This window comes from Diplotaxodon limnothrissa, linkage group LG13 (genome assembly GCF_057381915.1).
Source record: "Diplotaxodon limnothrissa isolate DT_005_m linkage group LG13, D_limnothrissa_male_GT1.1, whole genome shotgun sequence".
NCBI classification, from domain to species: domain Eukaryota; kingdom Metazoa; phylum Chordata; class Actinopteri; order Cichliformes; family Cichlidae; genus Diplotaxodon; species Diplotaxodon limnothrissa.
The window spans coordinates 33,033,286-33,047,467 of record NC_140608.1 but is presented as its reverse complement, the minus strand read 5'-3'; the positions used below and the strand labels follow the sequence as shown (position 1 = coordinate 33,047,467).

Sequence of the window (14,182 nt, the reverse complement as noted above, 5' to 3'; positions counted from 1 at the left end):
CAGGAAAACACGACCAGGTCCAAAGTCTAGTAATGAGTGCGTGAAGTATTCAAGGTAAGAACGCGCGGGTGTACTGCTGCTGCTCGGAGCGTGTCGTGCTGAATAACTGCTGACTGTAAAGAGAGGTTGAGCGTCATATCCTGTATACGCTAAACTGAGCAAACTTGTTGTGCCAGAACGCGATTGTCTGCCAAAAACTGATTTCCAATGTTTCCGTGTATTTTTCACGTGTAATATCATCACGTATGTTGGTAAATAGACTTCGGTAAACAGCGTTTACAAAGAGGTTACATGTAGAATTAAAAATGATCTGTTTGTCAAGTGTCTTTACAACTCTGTGTTATTGTACTTTATAACCAATCCGCTCCTTTATCCCCACTTCAAATACTTTTACAGAACTATCGTAATATTTGCTGCCAGCGCTGCTCTTACAAAAGACATTGTTAATGTTAATGAGATTAGTTTTTTTACTGCAGAAATAAAGGTTATATAAAAGTCACTGCTGTTACTGTTACACGAATGTTGTTGTGGCTCCAGACTTTATGTCATCCATGAGGGATGCAGTTGACATATGTTTCACATATTATAGCCCAACACGTTACTTATAGCACTTTAAATACGAACAATCCGTTTTTGGTAAATACCGGAAATCAGTTTTTTGCAGACAGTCACTTTTTGGCTCAACACCGGTTTTACTATCTGTGTTGGTGTGTATGTAAGAGACACGTGGGAATACTGTAAGCTGGTATTTTGACTCTTTTGCGCACAGTCCAGTGAGCATTAATAGGCTTCACACAGATGTTCGTAGCCTCTGTACAAACTGCTGACTCTACTGTGAGCTAGAACAAGATATATTGAGCCTGTGGGAATGTAAGAGCTGACCAAACTTATTTGAGTTAAATGTGAAGTAACATTTTAACCATTATTTTAAGCTTATGTTCTGTTCCTGTGCTCGTTCCAAGATGACTCAGGTAAGCCATCATCCATGGGGAGAGTGGCCTGGCCAGGGCACCGTGGACCTGTGGGTTGTCCAGTCTCCTCAGGTGAAGGTGGAAGTCCTAACCTTAGGTGCCATTATCAGATCAGTGAGCTACAGAGGGAACGATGGACAAATGGAGGATGTAGTCCTTGGCTATGATAACCTGGAAGGTAGGAGGGAAAGTAACTTGTGTTGTTATCTGCACATAAACCGGTTTAATTGTATAAAAAGCAATGAGATGATTAAAGTGGTTAATTTAAGCACAAACTCCTGAAAGTGATGTCTGTTGTTCAGGTTCTCTAGTGCAGGCAGACGTGATCGTGGGTTGTTTTTTGCTTCACATGAATCTGAACATCAGGCGACGGCTAAAGTGAAGCTCATGCAGTAGACTTTCTGTGTCTTTTCCCACCCCTGGAAACACCCATTATTTGTTTAGTAAAGAGATGATTGTCACTAATATATTGGATTGGTGATGCGCTCACTGATCTTAACCTCTTACAACGCCCAGCAGTGTTTTTCAGAAACGTGCACATTATATTCCTGATACTTATTGTGTCACTAGCAGTACGGCCTGCAGCTCTGTCTCACTGCCACTTTCCAGTGTGTCAAGTGTTTAGTTTTTCCTTTGTCTCTTTTAACACTAATGGTACTTGTAATAAACTGCCATGTAACAAAGATTCACAAAGAAAATAGCGGCCATTATAAGTCTTCTCTATAAATATACGAAAGCTGAAACATCATCACTTGTCTTGATTTCGAGGACTCCAGTTTTTTTTCAACATTGCATGCTGCACATCGCTGCACCTCTCATCACAGATCCAGCTAACACGTCTGCATGAAATAGGCAAGAGTGCACCAGTCTGGTCCTTATTCTGGTCCCCAGTTTTCACGGCTGAGTCCAGTACAGAATCAAGTTCTTCAGGAATTTTCAGTACTGGGTGGGAATCGAACTTGTGACTCCCGCCCCAAAAGTGTGTAGTCTTACCACTACAATATCCAGCTTCCATATATCAATAAGAAGTATTATGCTTTGTTGTCAGGTTATGTATCAGATAAGCGGTACCTGGGCGCTGTGGTGGGCCGTGTGGCAAACAGGATTGCAAAGGGACGTTTTGTCCTTGAGGGAAAGGAGTACCAGCTGGATCTTAACAATGGACCAAATGCGCTGCATGGAGGCCTGCGAGGCTTCAACAAGGTGAGGTCTGGTTAATATTAGTTTGTGCTCCAATCTTAACATGGAGCACAATTTGTGGAAAACTGTATAAATGATGTGTTTTCCCTCTGTGTACATGTTTCACCAATCACAGCTAAGTGTTTGACCATTATTTGTAATGTGTGACAATTTGTGCACACAGTGCAGAGCAGCTACCTGAACACGACTCCCACAGGCATCAATTATCCTGCTAACAATTTTAAGCTTTACTCCGTACGACTCTGGATACTGTAGCTCCTGTGAAAAAACCCTTAAATCAGAAGTACTGGACTCCGTGGTATAATTGTAAAACATGTAGCCTAAAGCAGATGACTCGTAGGCTGGAGAGGAAATGGTGTGTCACAAATGTAGAAGATCATCATCATTTGGAGAAATAGTTTGTTGCTTTATAGGAAAGCCCTCCGTAAAGCCAGAACATCTTACTATTCATCACTGATTGAAGAAAATAAGAAGGTTTCTCTGCAGCTCTGTAGCCAGGCTGACAAACAGTCAGAGCTCTGTTGAGCCAACCATCCCTTTAACGTTAACTAGTAATGACTTCATGAACTTCTTCACAAATTCTCATGTCTTTTAGACCCCAATCCTACAAGACTGCTCAAAGAAGTCCTGCCATAATTCTTCAACTAGTTTTGTTTTTTAAGGGGCTTCCTTCTCTGGGTTTAGACTAAAATGACCGACACAGGCTTTTAACACTAAACTACTGTACAGAGCTCTTCTTAGGCTTTTGGCATTGCCGATTCTGTTCTTCATGTTGATGAGTTCCTTCTGGCTCCACCTGTAATTTGAACAAATGAAAGAATGGCTGAAAAGAAGACTGGACACACTGCCCTTTTTTACATGTGCAATCCACGCCACAGGAAAACCCTCACACATCAAAAACAGCAGGGTTGGTCTCACAGAGTGAAATATACACCCATCACTTCACAACACCTACTTGTTGGCAGCTGTAGATTGAATTTTACTGAGCTCTGTAAGCTGCACTTTATGTATCCTGTGTACTCCACGATTCATGTGTGTTTGCTTCTGCAGGCTATCTGGCTTGCTGCAGCAGTGGAAGGTGGTGTGCAGCTGAGTCTTACCAGTCCAGATGGAGACCAGGGTTATCCTGGTGAAGTTCAGGTCTCTGTCTCCTACACACTGCAGGTAGACACATCTGGTTATGAATTCATACTACTGCATCCCAAATTTCCTTTTGGCAGAGCTAATTTGACGTTGCTGTTTAGTGATACTCAGACATTTGTTTTGCCAGCACAGATATTGAGTTTGAACTTGTTTGCTCAGGGGGAAGAACTAACTGTTGAATACCAAGCACAGGCTAACAAAACTACCCCCATCAACCTCACCAACCATTCCTACTTCAACCTGGCCGGACAGGTAAGTGACATGGACACGTTTCTGGGTGCCTCTGCACAGTGGTGTTTGTGTGGTTGGCACTGCTAGTCTCCTGGCTTACAAAACAATATTTTGCCCACTAGGAAGTGTGGTTTCAGTGTGTTGCCTCTGCTATGAACGGGCAGTCCTCTAAACTCCTTCCCCACATCCACACTCTGATTCTTGGTCCACAGGTGTAACGACAGTAACACAATCAGAATCAGAGACTTTATTTATCCCCAAGGGGCAGTTAAGATACAACAGAGCAGCATGACGTTGAAGCTAAGGACAGGGCATAAGCAGGCAATAAGAGTGAGATAATAAATACACAGAATATACACAGTTTTAAAATTACAAAGCTGTTAAATTAAAGTGACTGAATAAATAACTGTAAGTGAATAAAGTGTGGGCAGTATAAAAAGAGTGTAGAGTAGTTTATGTTTCTGGTGTGGGAAATGGTCTTATTGGAGTTAGAAAGCAGAGCTGCTTAAGGGGACAAAGGTGGCGCTCCTCAGCGGAGGCGTCGCCCAGAGGGCAGCCACTGAAATGCGGGGTGAAGAATGTGAGAGGGGTCGTTGATGATCAGGCTGCCTGTCTGAGGGCCTGTTGCTGAAAACCTGAGCCAGAGTTCTGACAGGCCAATGACTGTAGAGCACACTGATGCAGTGTGCTGCAGTCTGTTCCTGTATGAAGGCTGAGGGAGTGGAACCAGCAGCTGATGGAGAAGGTCATGATGCTTTCCAGGAAGGCGTAGGAAAAAGTCATCATGGCTGTGCTGACTCCAAAGGAGTTGAGTTTCCTGAGGAGGTGTAGCCGTTGGTGGCACCTCCTGAGAATCTCCTCTGTGTTAGCAGAGAATCTCAGGAGGTTGTCAAAGATGGTTCCCAGGTATTTGTACTCCTCAACCACCTCCACTGGCTTCCCATGGATGGTGGTGGTGACTGAAGCAGCCAGTCCATGTCTTTGGTTTTGCTCACGTTCAGTTCGAGTTTGGAGCCGTCACACCACCCTACAAACTCCTGCACAGCGGGCCCGTGGTGTTTGTGAGTGCCTGACAGCAGTGACAGGAGAACAGTGGAGGTGGAACGGAGACCGGAAAGAGAGTCGTTGACCCGAACTTTCTGAGTCCTGTTGGTTAAAAAGTCCAATATCCACAGTAACGACACGGGGAAAGGTTAAACTGCAACATCTGCTACGAGGCACCATCACTTTTACTTCTTCACGATGTACAGATATAACAATGAAAACATATGAGCTCCGTCTTTAATACAACCCAACCTCCCATCTAGCTTCCTGTTTACTGATGACATCATTTCCTGTTACATACTATATGGATTTAAAGGTGATTCCAATGAGAAATCTAAAATAGCATTCTGCCCTAAATTAACTTAAACTCGTGATATCAAACACTGATACTCTCAGTCAGTTTTTCACAATTTTATTTCGTAAACTGTTAAAGGAGGAGGCAGGCCTATTTTGGCAGGATGTTCTGGTATTAGTGAGTGTTGGTTGAGTCTCAGACAGATCAACCCCTTCCTCCTCACATCAAGATGAGTAACGTGGCTATATGTATGGAGAGGATGACAGATGATCTGAAAAATCTTATCTGTGCTCCAGGGTGTAGCAGATATCTACGACCATCAGGTGTCCATCACTGCACAGTCGTACCTGCCTGTGGATGACACATCAATTCCTACAGGTAAAGATTTACTTCAATCCTCTTTAACTGCAAAAGTCAATGGAATGAAGTGGTTTATTTAACAGATGTCAAATATAAAACTGAATGATATAATAGGAAAATTCTCATTAAATAAGCAAATAGAATTAATCAATCTGTCAAAAGCATACAAGCATATTGGTAGTCTCTGACAGTTTGGTGCTTCAAATCACTTCAGTTACACTGTCTCGGGAACAAGACTGCAGACTTTATAATCAGTTAAAGTACATATCCATTTGACTCTTTAGCTCCCCTCTCAGTCCTTGAGCTTCTCATGTTCTCCTGGCGTTCCACGTATGCCCTGCCCGTTAGCATCTCGCTCCCTGGTTCAAGGTTGAAGGTTCTTTATTTGTCACATGCATAGTTATACAAGTATAACACACAGTGAAAAGTAACCTGACACGCTCCTCTACATGTGCAAAAATGGGGGGGGGGGGGGGGGGGGGTAGAGGAAGAACATTTTTTATATATATATATATATATATATATATATATATATATATATATATACACACATTGGGTGAATGTGCAGTAGTAGCAGCAAGCAGGTGAATTCTGTACATTAATATGAATAGACATCTGACTATTTTACAGGATAGACAATATAAACATATTTAAAATTAAAGGAATTTGAAATGTACATTATGTGCTGTTACGTGCTCGACTCAGGGACATCTTTGCACAGTATCTGGGGTCTTTCCTGTGGTAGATCCCAGCCTCTGCTGATTTGGGGGAAAGGGCTTGTTCCTGTGCCTCCAGGGTTGTTCTCTATACTGTCAGCTTTCAGCTCTGTCCAGCCATTTACAGGATTTCAGGATATCAGCAACTTCTTTTTCTAGTGGGATTGTTGTAAAGCAATGATTCCAGTATGTGTTTTTATTAGTGGGAGGCGTGTCAAACTCCAGTCCTCCTGAAACTTTTCCACGTGTCCCTGCTGCAACACACTTGAATACAAGTAGGTCATTAGTAGAGATGGACCGATCGATATTACGTATCGGTATCGGTCCGACGTAAATTACTGGATCGGATATCGGAGAGAAATAAAAAATGTAATCCAATCCATTAAATATCAGAAAAGCACCTCACAAAACTTCAAAACTTGCAACATGGCGTAACTCGCCTCATAACTGTAGCACGTCGCAGCAGTGTGCATCACGTGATAGAGCGGCTGTGAGTATTTGTAGCCTCGCTACCAAACCGGCATTTCATCTCCGACAAAGTTATCCCAGAGAGAAGTAAAGCAAGTGTGTAAGTTCATCTCTGAGTGTTTGCAAAGCATTCCCACGTTAAGCTTAACAAGCGATATATGGAGCGACTGCCTCTCTCTCCGGCTGCTACTTCAATCATGAAACTGCTTAATGATCAGCTGATCGGCGTTTCTGTCGCGACTCCGTCTCTCTTCTTTGTTTTTGGCCCACTTTGCACCAGAAAGAGGAAACCAGCGGCTGAACAACAGCAGCACGTTTAAGCTTGATCAGCTGTTGTTAGCATGTATTTAATATTACTTTCTACACCAGGATCTTTTTCTACGTAGCTGACGGCTGGTAACTGTGCAGGGGCGGATCTAGCAAAGTTTAGCCAGGGGGGCCGATAGGGCATGAACAGGGAAAAGGGGGCACAAAGACATACTTTTCTTTCTTATTCTCATTTAAAATGTCGAGCTTTTAATAAATAATCCGAATCTTACACCCAAAGTTTTCATCTGATCTAAAATGTATAGAAGTCCATTACTGTATATAGTAACTGTTAAGTCTAATATACCCTAGTAAGCTATAGTATTTTTTCCTTTGGGAAGGTACCATCTGTGCAGTCTGCAATTTTGTTGAAGAAAGATGTTGAATCTATTTAATATTTCTTGAAAAATAATTGATTTCCGTGCATTTTTTTCACACTGCATCAAATTAAAGTTGATTATGTCGATTAAGCATCATGAGGTGGAGGGTGGGGGGTGGTTCCCTATTTTTTTATTTTTTTTGCTGGGAGTTTTAGAGCCCTATTAGTTAGGTTGCTTAATATTTCTGCTAAGTACTCGTTACCAGAATAGGGAGGATGGAGCAGGTTTAAGTTTATTAGATTGATCAGTTTTGCTGAACTATGAAATATTTTGGGTGCAGTGTATTTTTTACATACAGGTATAACAGAATAGCTTTAGTGTTGTTGTTGTTGTTGTTTTTTAAAACTTGAGTATGAACTTATACAAAAAGCAGCAAGATATTAAAAAAACAGTTCCATTGATCAAAAAACACTATATCGAATTCATATCGGTATCGGCAGATATCCAAATTTATGATATCGGTATCGGACATAAAAAAGTGGTATCGTGCCATCTCTAGTCATTAGCGAGACTCTGTAGAACTTGACTGAATGCTGAAGGTGGCAGGTGTGTTGCAGCAGGGACACATGGAAAAGTTTCAGGACAGCAGCCCTCGAGGACTGGATATGGGCTCAAAATGTGGTCATAAATATTTTGTACTTGTAAATCAGGATTTGTATGTGTAAAAAGAATTTGTGTGTGCGTAAAAAAGATTTGTATGTGTAAAAAGAATTTGTGTGTGCGTAAAAAAGATTTGTGTGGACTTAGCCAAAAAAAAAAGTATGAATTTTGACCCTATTTTTCTTCCTTTCATCTGATTGGTCAATGTCATGTCAATCACAAATGTAACAATCCAATCAGAGAACAGATGGGTTTGGCTGTCGAGGGGCGCTTTTTTTGAACTGCAGGTCTTTGAAGGGAATAAATGCTCTTTTACATGCCAACCCAGCGTTTTCCTTCATCACCAAACAGTCTGTGGTCGTCCGAGTGTGGTGATTTTTGTGTCACAGGTCTACGTGTTTAATACAGGGACTTCCACAGCCTTTTCAACAGCGCTGCGGACCGCGGGGTGGGGGCGGGCAGTGTTTTGGAAATGACAGTCTTCATTACAAAGCTTTCTTCGTTATGAATTAGCATACATGTTTTTATTGAACATTTGAAGAACCAGCAAAAAAAACCAAACTCTTGTAGAGGACATAAAGTCAGAGATAGAAACGACAAGGAGCAGGTGCATCTAGTACAGGTAGAGCTGCTGCAAAAACCCACAGAGCTCAGCAGCCAGCAACAAATTCTGGATCCTTTGCTTTTAGTTAGCAGTTAGCATTAGCAGCACATCCTGCGTCCGATGTGAAAGGACCTTTATGCTGCGCACTGTGACTCACAGCAATGGTCCTGGGTCAGCCCTGACTTTGTGTTAAACTAATCCTAAAGTATTAATGGTATTTCTAACCACTGATATAGCACAACTTTTTCCTTTCAACAGCTGCTGAAAGTTAGGGGACCTAGCTGCTATCGGATATTTATATAGAGATCCTCCAAACTGTATCACCCTTCAAGGACCTGCAGTTCAAAAAAGCGCCCCTCCGGCAGCCAAACCCAGCTGTTCTCTGATTGGATTGTTACATTTGTGATTGACATGACATTGACCAATCAGATGAAAGGAAGAAAAATAGGGGTCAAAATTCGAACTTGTCACTTGCAGGGTTTTTTTTGGCTAAGTCCATGCACAAATCTTTTTTACGCACACACAAATTATTTTTACACATACAAATCCTGATTTACAAGTACAAAATATTTACGACCACATTTTGAGCCCATAACTGGAGTTCAACACCTGTGATTTAGTGTGAGACAGGCAGAAAATCTCGGCTGAAAACTTTCTCTTTAACCTGCCGCTGTGACCACAGTTTTCACCCTACAGTGATCATTTTACCCTCAAGATGTAGCTACATGTGTCGTTTTTTCAACGAGTCCTTCCTCAAAGCCCAGAGATGTGTAACTTTTGAACTGGAGCCATTTGGTTCAGTCATCCTCTGCTCCCGTTTACTCCCTGTTTAATTTTTCCAACCAGTTTTGGAAAGAAAGAAAAAGACATCAGTTTTGAACTCGCTCTCCTGACCTCAGTTCAGCATAGAGCTATGTGCTGAATGTTACTGACAGTAAAAGAACACTGTGCCTCTTTGTTAGGTACACTTTTGTTCAGTCTACAGCAACAAGCTATTTTGGTGCAGCGCTGCTCTCACAGACTGACAGAGAGAAAAGTGGGTCTTTTCTGATGTCCTGCCTCCCTCATTTGAGTTTCATTTGTGGATGGTTTCGTCTGTGTCTCACCATAGTGTGGCTCTCCATGTTTGTGGCACTCTCACAACTGACCCATCTGGTACATGCAAGTTTGAATTTTTACAATCCCACTGCAGTCTCTCCAGAAATGACAAATTCTAGTTATTTTCCTCTTTAGTATGCAGGTGCTTAACTATATAAACCAAACCCACCGTTCGTGAGCTCATGTGAAGGCCACATAATGTTTGGAGGCCTTTGATTGGCTCTTGGACTTGTTGTATGGCTGGCGTTCTATCACAGTAATTCAGAAACCTCCCAGAGGTCACTGTGGGGATGAGAATGACGAAGCTAAGATCCTGTGGGATTTTCAGATACAGACAAGCTCCTGATGGAAACCACTGGACAATGGTGATAAAGCAGAGGAACGTGCCTGTAGTGCGAGATGCAGCTAAGTACTAGGTACAGCAAATGATTTAGTTTGCTAAACATGTTACTTATGGACTTTTTGTCATTTAATATATCTTAATGCTCCAGTAAATAACTCGTAACTGCAATAATTCACCTTTATAGAATCGATTGTGTGACATTAATTAACATTCCTGATACGAAGTCATGAATTAATTCGCTAAATACTAACAGGAGAGATCAGAGAGGTGAAAGACACACCCTTTGACCTCAGAGAACCAGTTCTCATTGGCCCTCGTCTGAAGGAACTTCAAGGCCCAGGGTTTGACCACAACTTCTGTTTGTCATCACCCGGAGGTCCATGGACAGAGAAACGCGCTGCCAGGTTTGACACAGAAGTCATTTTCTAAAACATACTGTAGACACATGTGACATCCACTGAAGTTAAGGAGGACAAATGAGTCTCATCTTAATTGTTTATTTATTTATTCATTTTAAAGAGTCTGTCACCCAGCAAGTGGGCGTGTCTTAGAGGTTTCTACTAACCAGCCAGGAGTCCAGTTCTACACTGCCAACTTCCTGGATGGCTCCATTGCAGGAAAGTGTGGTTGTAGGTACAGGAAGCACAGCTCCTTCTGTCTGGAGACGCAGAACTGGCCTGATGCTGTTAACCAGGTATGATGAATAGAAACTCAGTGTTGTGTTTTTTCTCTTGTAGATGGAAGTTAGCCTTCGGTCAAGTTCACTTCCTGGCCTTACATGGATAGGCATGTAACATATCCTTCACGTTAATCTGCAGAGCTCTCTAGAGACTCATCTGTCTGAGACTCTTTGATTGCTCCCATCTCCAGAATAGTTTTTAATTCCTTCACGCCTACTTTTCATTGACTTCTAAACTCTTGAATGCATTGTCACACTTTGGCAAGTCTATAGGTATATATATTATCTAGGTTTATGCCTCCTGGTAGGGTAGACAGCAAAATGCTGTTGTGGCATGCAAACATATGCTCTCTTGGATGGTATAAGTTGGTCATCACAAATGAGCAAAGTGTGATTGGCAATCTGGCACCTGAGGCCCCAACTTATCAGATACCAAAGTCATTCAGCAGGCTCCTCGGAGAAACGGGCTTTGCCTCTCCAAACTTTTAGGAGGTTGAAATCTGTGTTGCTACACCTCTGTCAGAGAAGACAAGCTCATAAGTATCACAGTCCATACATATAGTCACTTTTCCCTGATTGCATCCATTGTCATGTATGATCTTTCAAAGTCTTCCTCAGAACTCGACCAGACCGTATGTGTGGTACTGACAAACAGTCATCCAAACAGACGTAATTAACCATTAGTCTGCTCAGAATCTCCTTTGGGATTCCAGCTCTGAGGATAACCTGAAATAGTGTCCATGTAACTCCCTCTGCAGAAATGTTGTGAGGTTGCATTACTTTGGGATATTGATAATAGGGCTTTGGAGCGTGATGTCACAGGGGTGGGCGTGGAAAGGATTTTGGCCCGATCCGCCATTTTGGGGGTCTAAGTAAGGAGCGAAAGCATAGCCATGGTTCGTACTTGCTGTGCGGTCGGCTGCAATGTTCGATCTTACGACCGGCACGGGAATAAGTTTGGATTGTCTTTTTATGCTTTCCCAACCTGGAAGCAACATGAAGGAGCTCATGTATCGGATATTACCAAACGAAGGCGTCTAGCCTGGATAGCAGCCGTGAGACGAGCTGATATCAAGTTCTGTTACGTCTCCAGATATCAGTTGGTGTGCTCAAGACATTTTCATTCCGGTAAGTTCTAAATATGTTCACATCACACTTTATAGCTGAATAATATCATCGTCTCGGAAGTTATAGAAATTGCGATCAAACATCGAATGGAGTGACTTGATTGGTTGATGTAAAGACAATAAATGAAATGAGACAGGGAGGACACAAATTGGCGTTAATAATTTACCCGATTATCAATGTGTTAATTTGCATGTACTTTACAATTATGGGCATATAATATGATAACGATATTTTAGCAGTTAAATGATAAATGTGTAACATTAATTATGGTGGGGGGTGGAAAATGGCTATTTCACTCGGTGCACTCCAGCTGACTTCCTTTGACGACGTACTCAGAGTTTGGCGGCTTGAAAATAGCCAAATCTTGCACCCAGCCATTTGTAAATTGGATGTGCGCCTCCAGTGACCTGTAATTACGAAACTGGTTCGCTGTGTAAGCGCTTACTCCACAAACAAGATACGTGAAGATATCGGGGTAGGACAGTGGCGGGAGGTCGTCTGGGTCTTTACTCCTCTGCCGTATTTCATATGGGTCCAGATTTGCGATGCACTCTATTTTTTTCCAAGTACCGCTGCTTCGCCTCTGGACGCAATCGGTCTCTATACCGTCCGTTTTCTTTTGAGCTGCTTTTAAGCATGTTTCTTGTCGTCGTCGTTCCAACACAGTGTGTTTGTTTTGATTCGTAGACCCCGAAAATGGAGCTGCGCTCCCACAATGCAATGCGGCGTGACGTCAACTCCAAAGCCCTATGATAACATTAGCCCTGTGCACTACAGTTGTATGGCTCAATGAGGTCTGTACCCATATGGACAAAGAGCACCTCCATTGATGACAGAAGGTGCACAGATGCTTAAACTGACTGGCTGAAAAAACAAAACAAAAGAAACAACGGTGGCATTGAGGGTGGGCTAGACATTAGCAGCTCAGATACCTTGAACACCCGACCAGTGTGTTCATGATCTGGTTATTTGTTTAATCATATCCTATCTAACTGCCAATTTGGTATAATGACCTGCCTGGAAATTAATTTCCTGCTTTTATTTCACCAACAGCTGAGTAATATCTGATTGTAATTTCATGATTTATTCCGTCTGTCCTTAATCAATATGCTTATGTCTACATGGTGACCATTGTTTGTTTTTGTTTTTATTACCTGGTCAAAGACAAAGTGAAGACTGCTGCCACAACACTGGAAAGTATTCTTTGGGGTGTGTTATAGGAAGTTGCAGAGCCTTCTGTCACACCACTGATTCTTTCTATCTCTCATACTGACTGAGCACATCTCTGATGGCTGTGGTTGCACTTCTACACATTACCCCACCAGTCCATCAAACCCTGGCCAATACCCCAAATCAAACAGTATGCAAACACTCATTAACTGCTTACTGAACAGCAGTGAAAACAAGTTTCCTCGTTGCTGTTTGGTTGTTTGTTTGGTTAAACAGACTAATGAGAATTAAAATAGAGTGTGTGTGTGTGTGTGTGTGTGTGTGTGTGTGTGTGTGTGTGTATTCAGCCTTCATTTCCTGACTGCCTTCTGCGTCCTGGAGAGAACTACCATCACATAACTCGCTACACCTTCACAACTGTCTGATCTGACAGACAGAAAAGAAGAAAATTTCATCGTTTGCAGCAGATTGTTTCATTTCCTAAAAGTCTGCTTTTTTATTTTGAATATAATTTTTGTTAACATTTTACAATATTTTGTTAAGCTTGTTTTAGTTTGAGCATCACAGAACTGATGAGATAAAGAAAAAACCTTCATAGTTCAACATGACCAAACTGTTATAATTTGATTTATGATGATGTGCCATACTTGTCATATTAAACACAATATTGATCAAGCGATTTCTCTCGTGCTGGTGCTTTGTTTCAATGTGTTCTCTGAAGAGGCTGGCATCGTGGCTGGTTACTGCTGTCACCTCGCACCAAGAAGGTCCTGCGTTTAAATCCACTGGTAGGCTGGTCCCGTTCTGTATAGATGTATTAATGCATGCTCAATCATCCAGGTAAGGAAATCCCAGAAAGGTTGATTCTGTTCATCTGAATGTAGAGTTTTCAGTGAGAGAAACATTTCATCACTCATCCAGGTGACTTCTTCGGTCTCAGCTGACTGCAGGTTTCCAACCGTATAAACGTACAAACAGTAAACGGCACATTTGCATAATGACAGAAATCAGCACCAATAGCGAACAATGGGCTGTGAGGTCAGTTTCTTGATAATTGATATGCAAATTGTCATGGCCACCGATCAACAACAATTGATTAATGGCTATGAGTACCATTCACAGAGAGTAGGGGAATGGCTGCAATCATAGCATTGTAAGATGTACCCTTAGGCCCCCTCCTCCATTCCTCTTTCGCATAAATGGCCTCCTTGACTCCACGCTCAAACCAGCGTTCCTCCATGTCCAGGATGTTACATCGTCATCCTTGAAAGAGTGTCCACTGGCCTGTAGGTGTAAATAGACTGCAGAGTCATTTGTGTCTAACCGTTTTTCCCCACTCGGCGAGACACCTGCCGGGGATCAAACTCTTGTAACTGGTGATTCTGTTCTGAGACATGTGAAGCTAGAGACACCAGCAACCATAGTCAATTGTCTTCCAAAAGCCAG

The 14,182-nt window shown here is 42.2% G+C and overlaps 1 protein-coding gene across 4 annotated transcripts; it reads left to right on the top strand.

Annotated features, from left to right (window-relative positions):
- On the top strand, positions 1–13,232 carry galm (galactose mutarotase). Of its 4 annotated transcripts, none has more exons than XM_085368977.1 (10): positions 1–54; positions 963–1,149; positions 2,020–2,174; positions 3,222–3,335; positions 3,474–3,566; positions 5,181–5,262; positions 10,013–10,163; positions 10,279–10,453; positions 11,431–11,566; positions 13,084–13,144. In XM_085368977.1, the coding sequence occupies exons 2-10, from the start codon at positions 963–965 to the stop codon at positions 13,095–13,097; spliced, it is 1,107 nt and encodes a 368-aa protein (XP_085225103.1). In that variant the 5' UTR covers positions 1–54; the 3' UTR covers positions 13,098–13,144. The 4 variants fall into 4 exon arrangements, with proteins under 4 accessions (XP_085225103.1, XP_085225104.1, XP_085225102.1 ...); XM_085368978.1 differs by lacking the exon at positions 1–54 and adding an exon at positions 64–125; XM_085368976.1 differs by lacking the exon at positions 1–54 and having other exon boundaries at positions 555–1,149.
- Positions 13,233–14,182: the final 950 nt, after the last annotated feature.

What these genes read in the sequence shown, in the direction of transcription:
- galm (XM_085368976.1), top strand. Translation starts at nt 936, where the DNA reads ATGTTCTGTTCCTGTGCTCGTTCCAAGATGACTCAGGTAAGCCATCAT. An exon ending in GCCTGCGAGGCTTCAACAAG is followed by an intron (nt 2,175 to 3,221) that starts GTGAGGTCTGGT and finishes TTGCTTCTGCAG; the next exon opens with GCTATCTGGCTTGCTGCAGC. An exon ending in TGACACATCAATTCCTACAG is followed by an intron (nt 5,263 to 10,012) that starts GTAAAGATTTAC and finishes AAATACTAACAG; the next exon opens with GAGAGATCAGAGAGGTGAAA.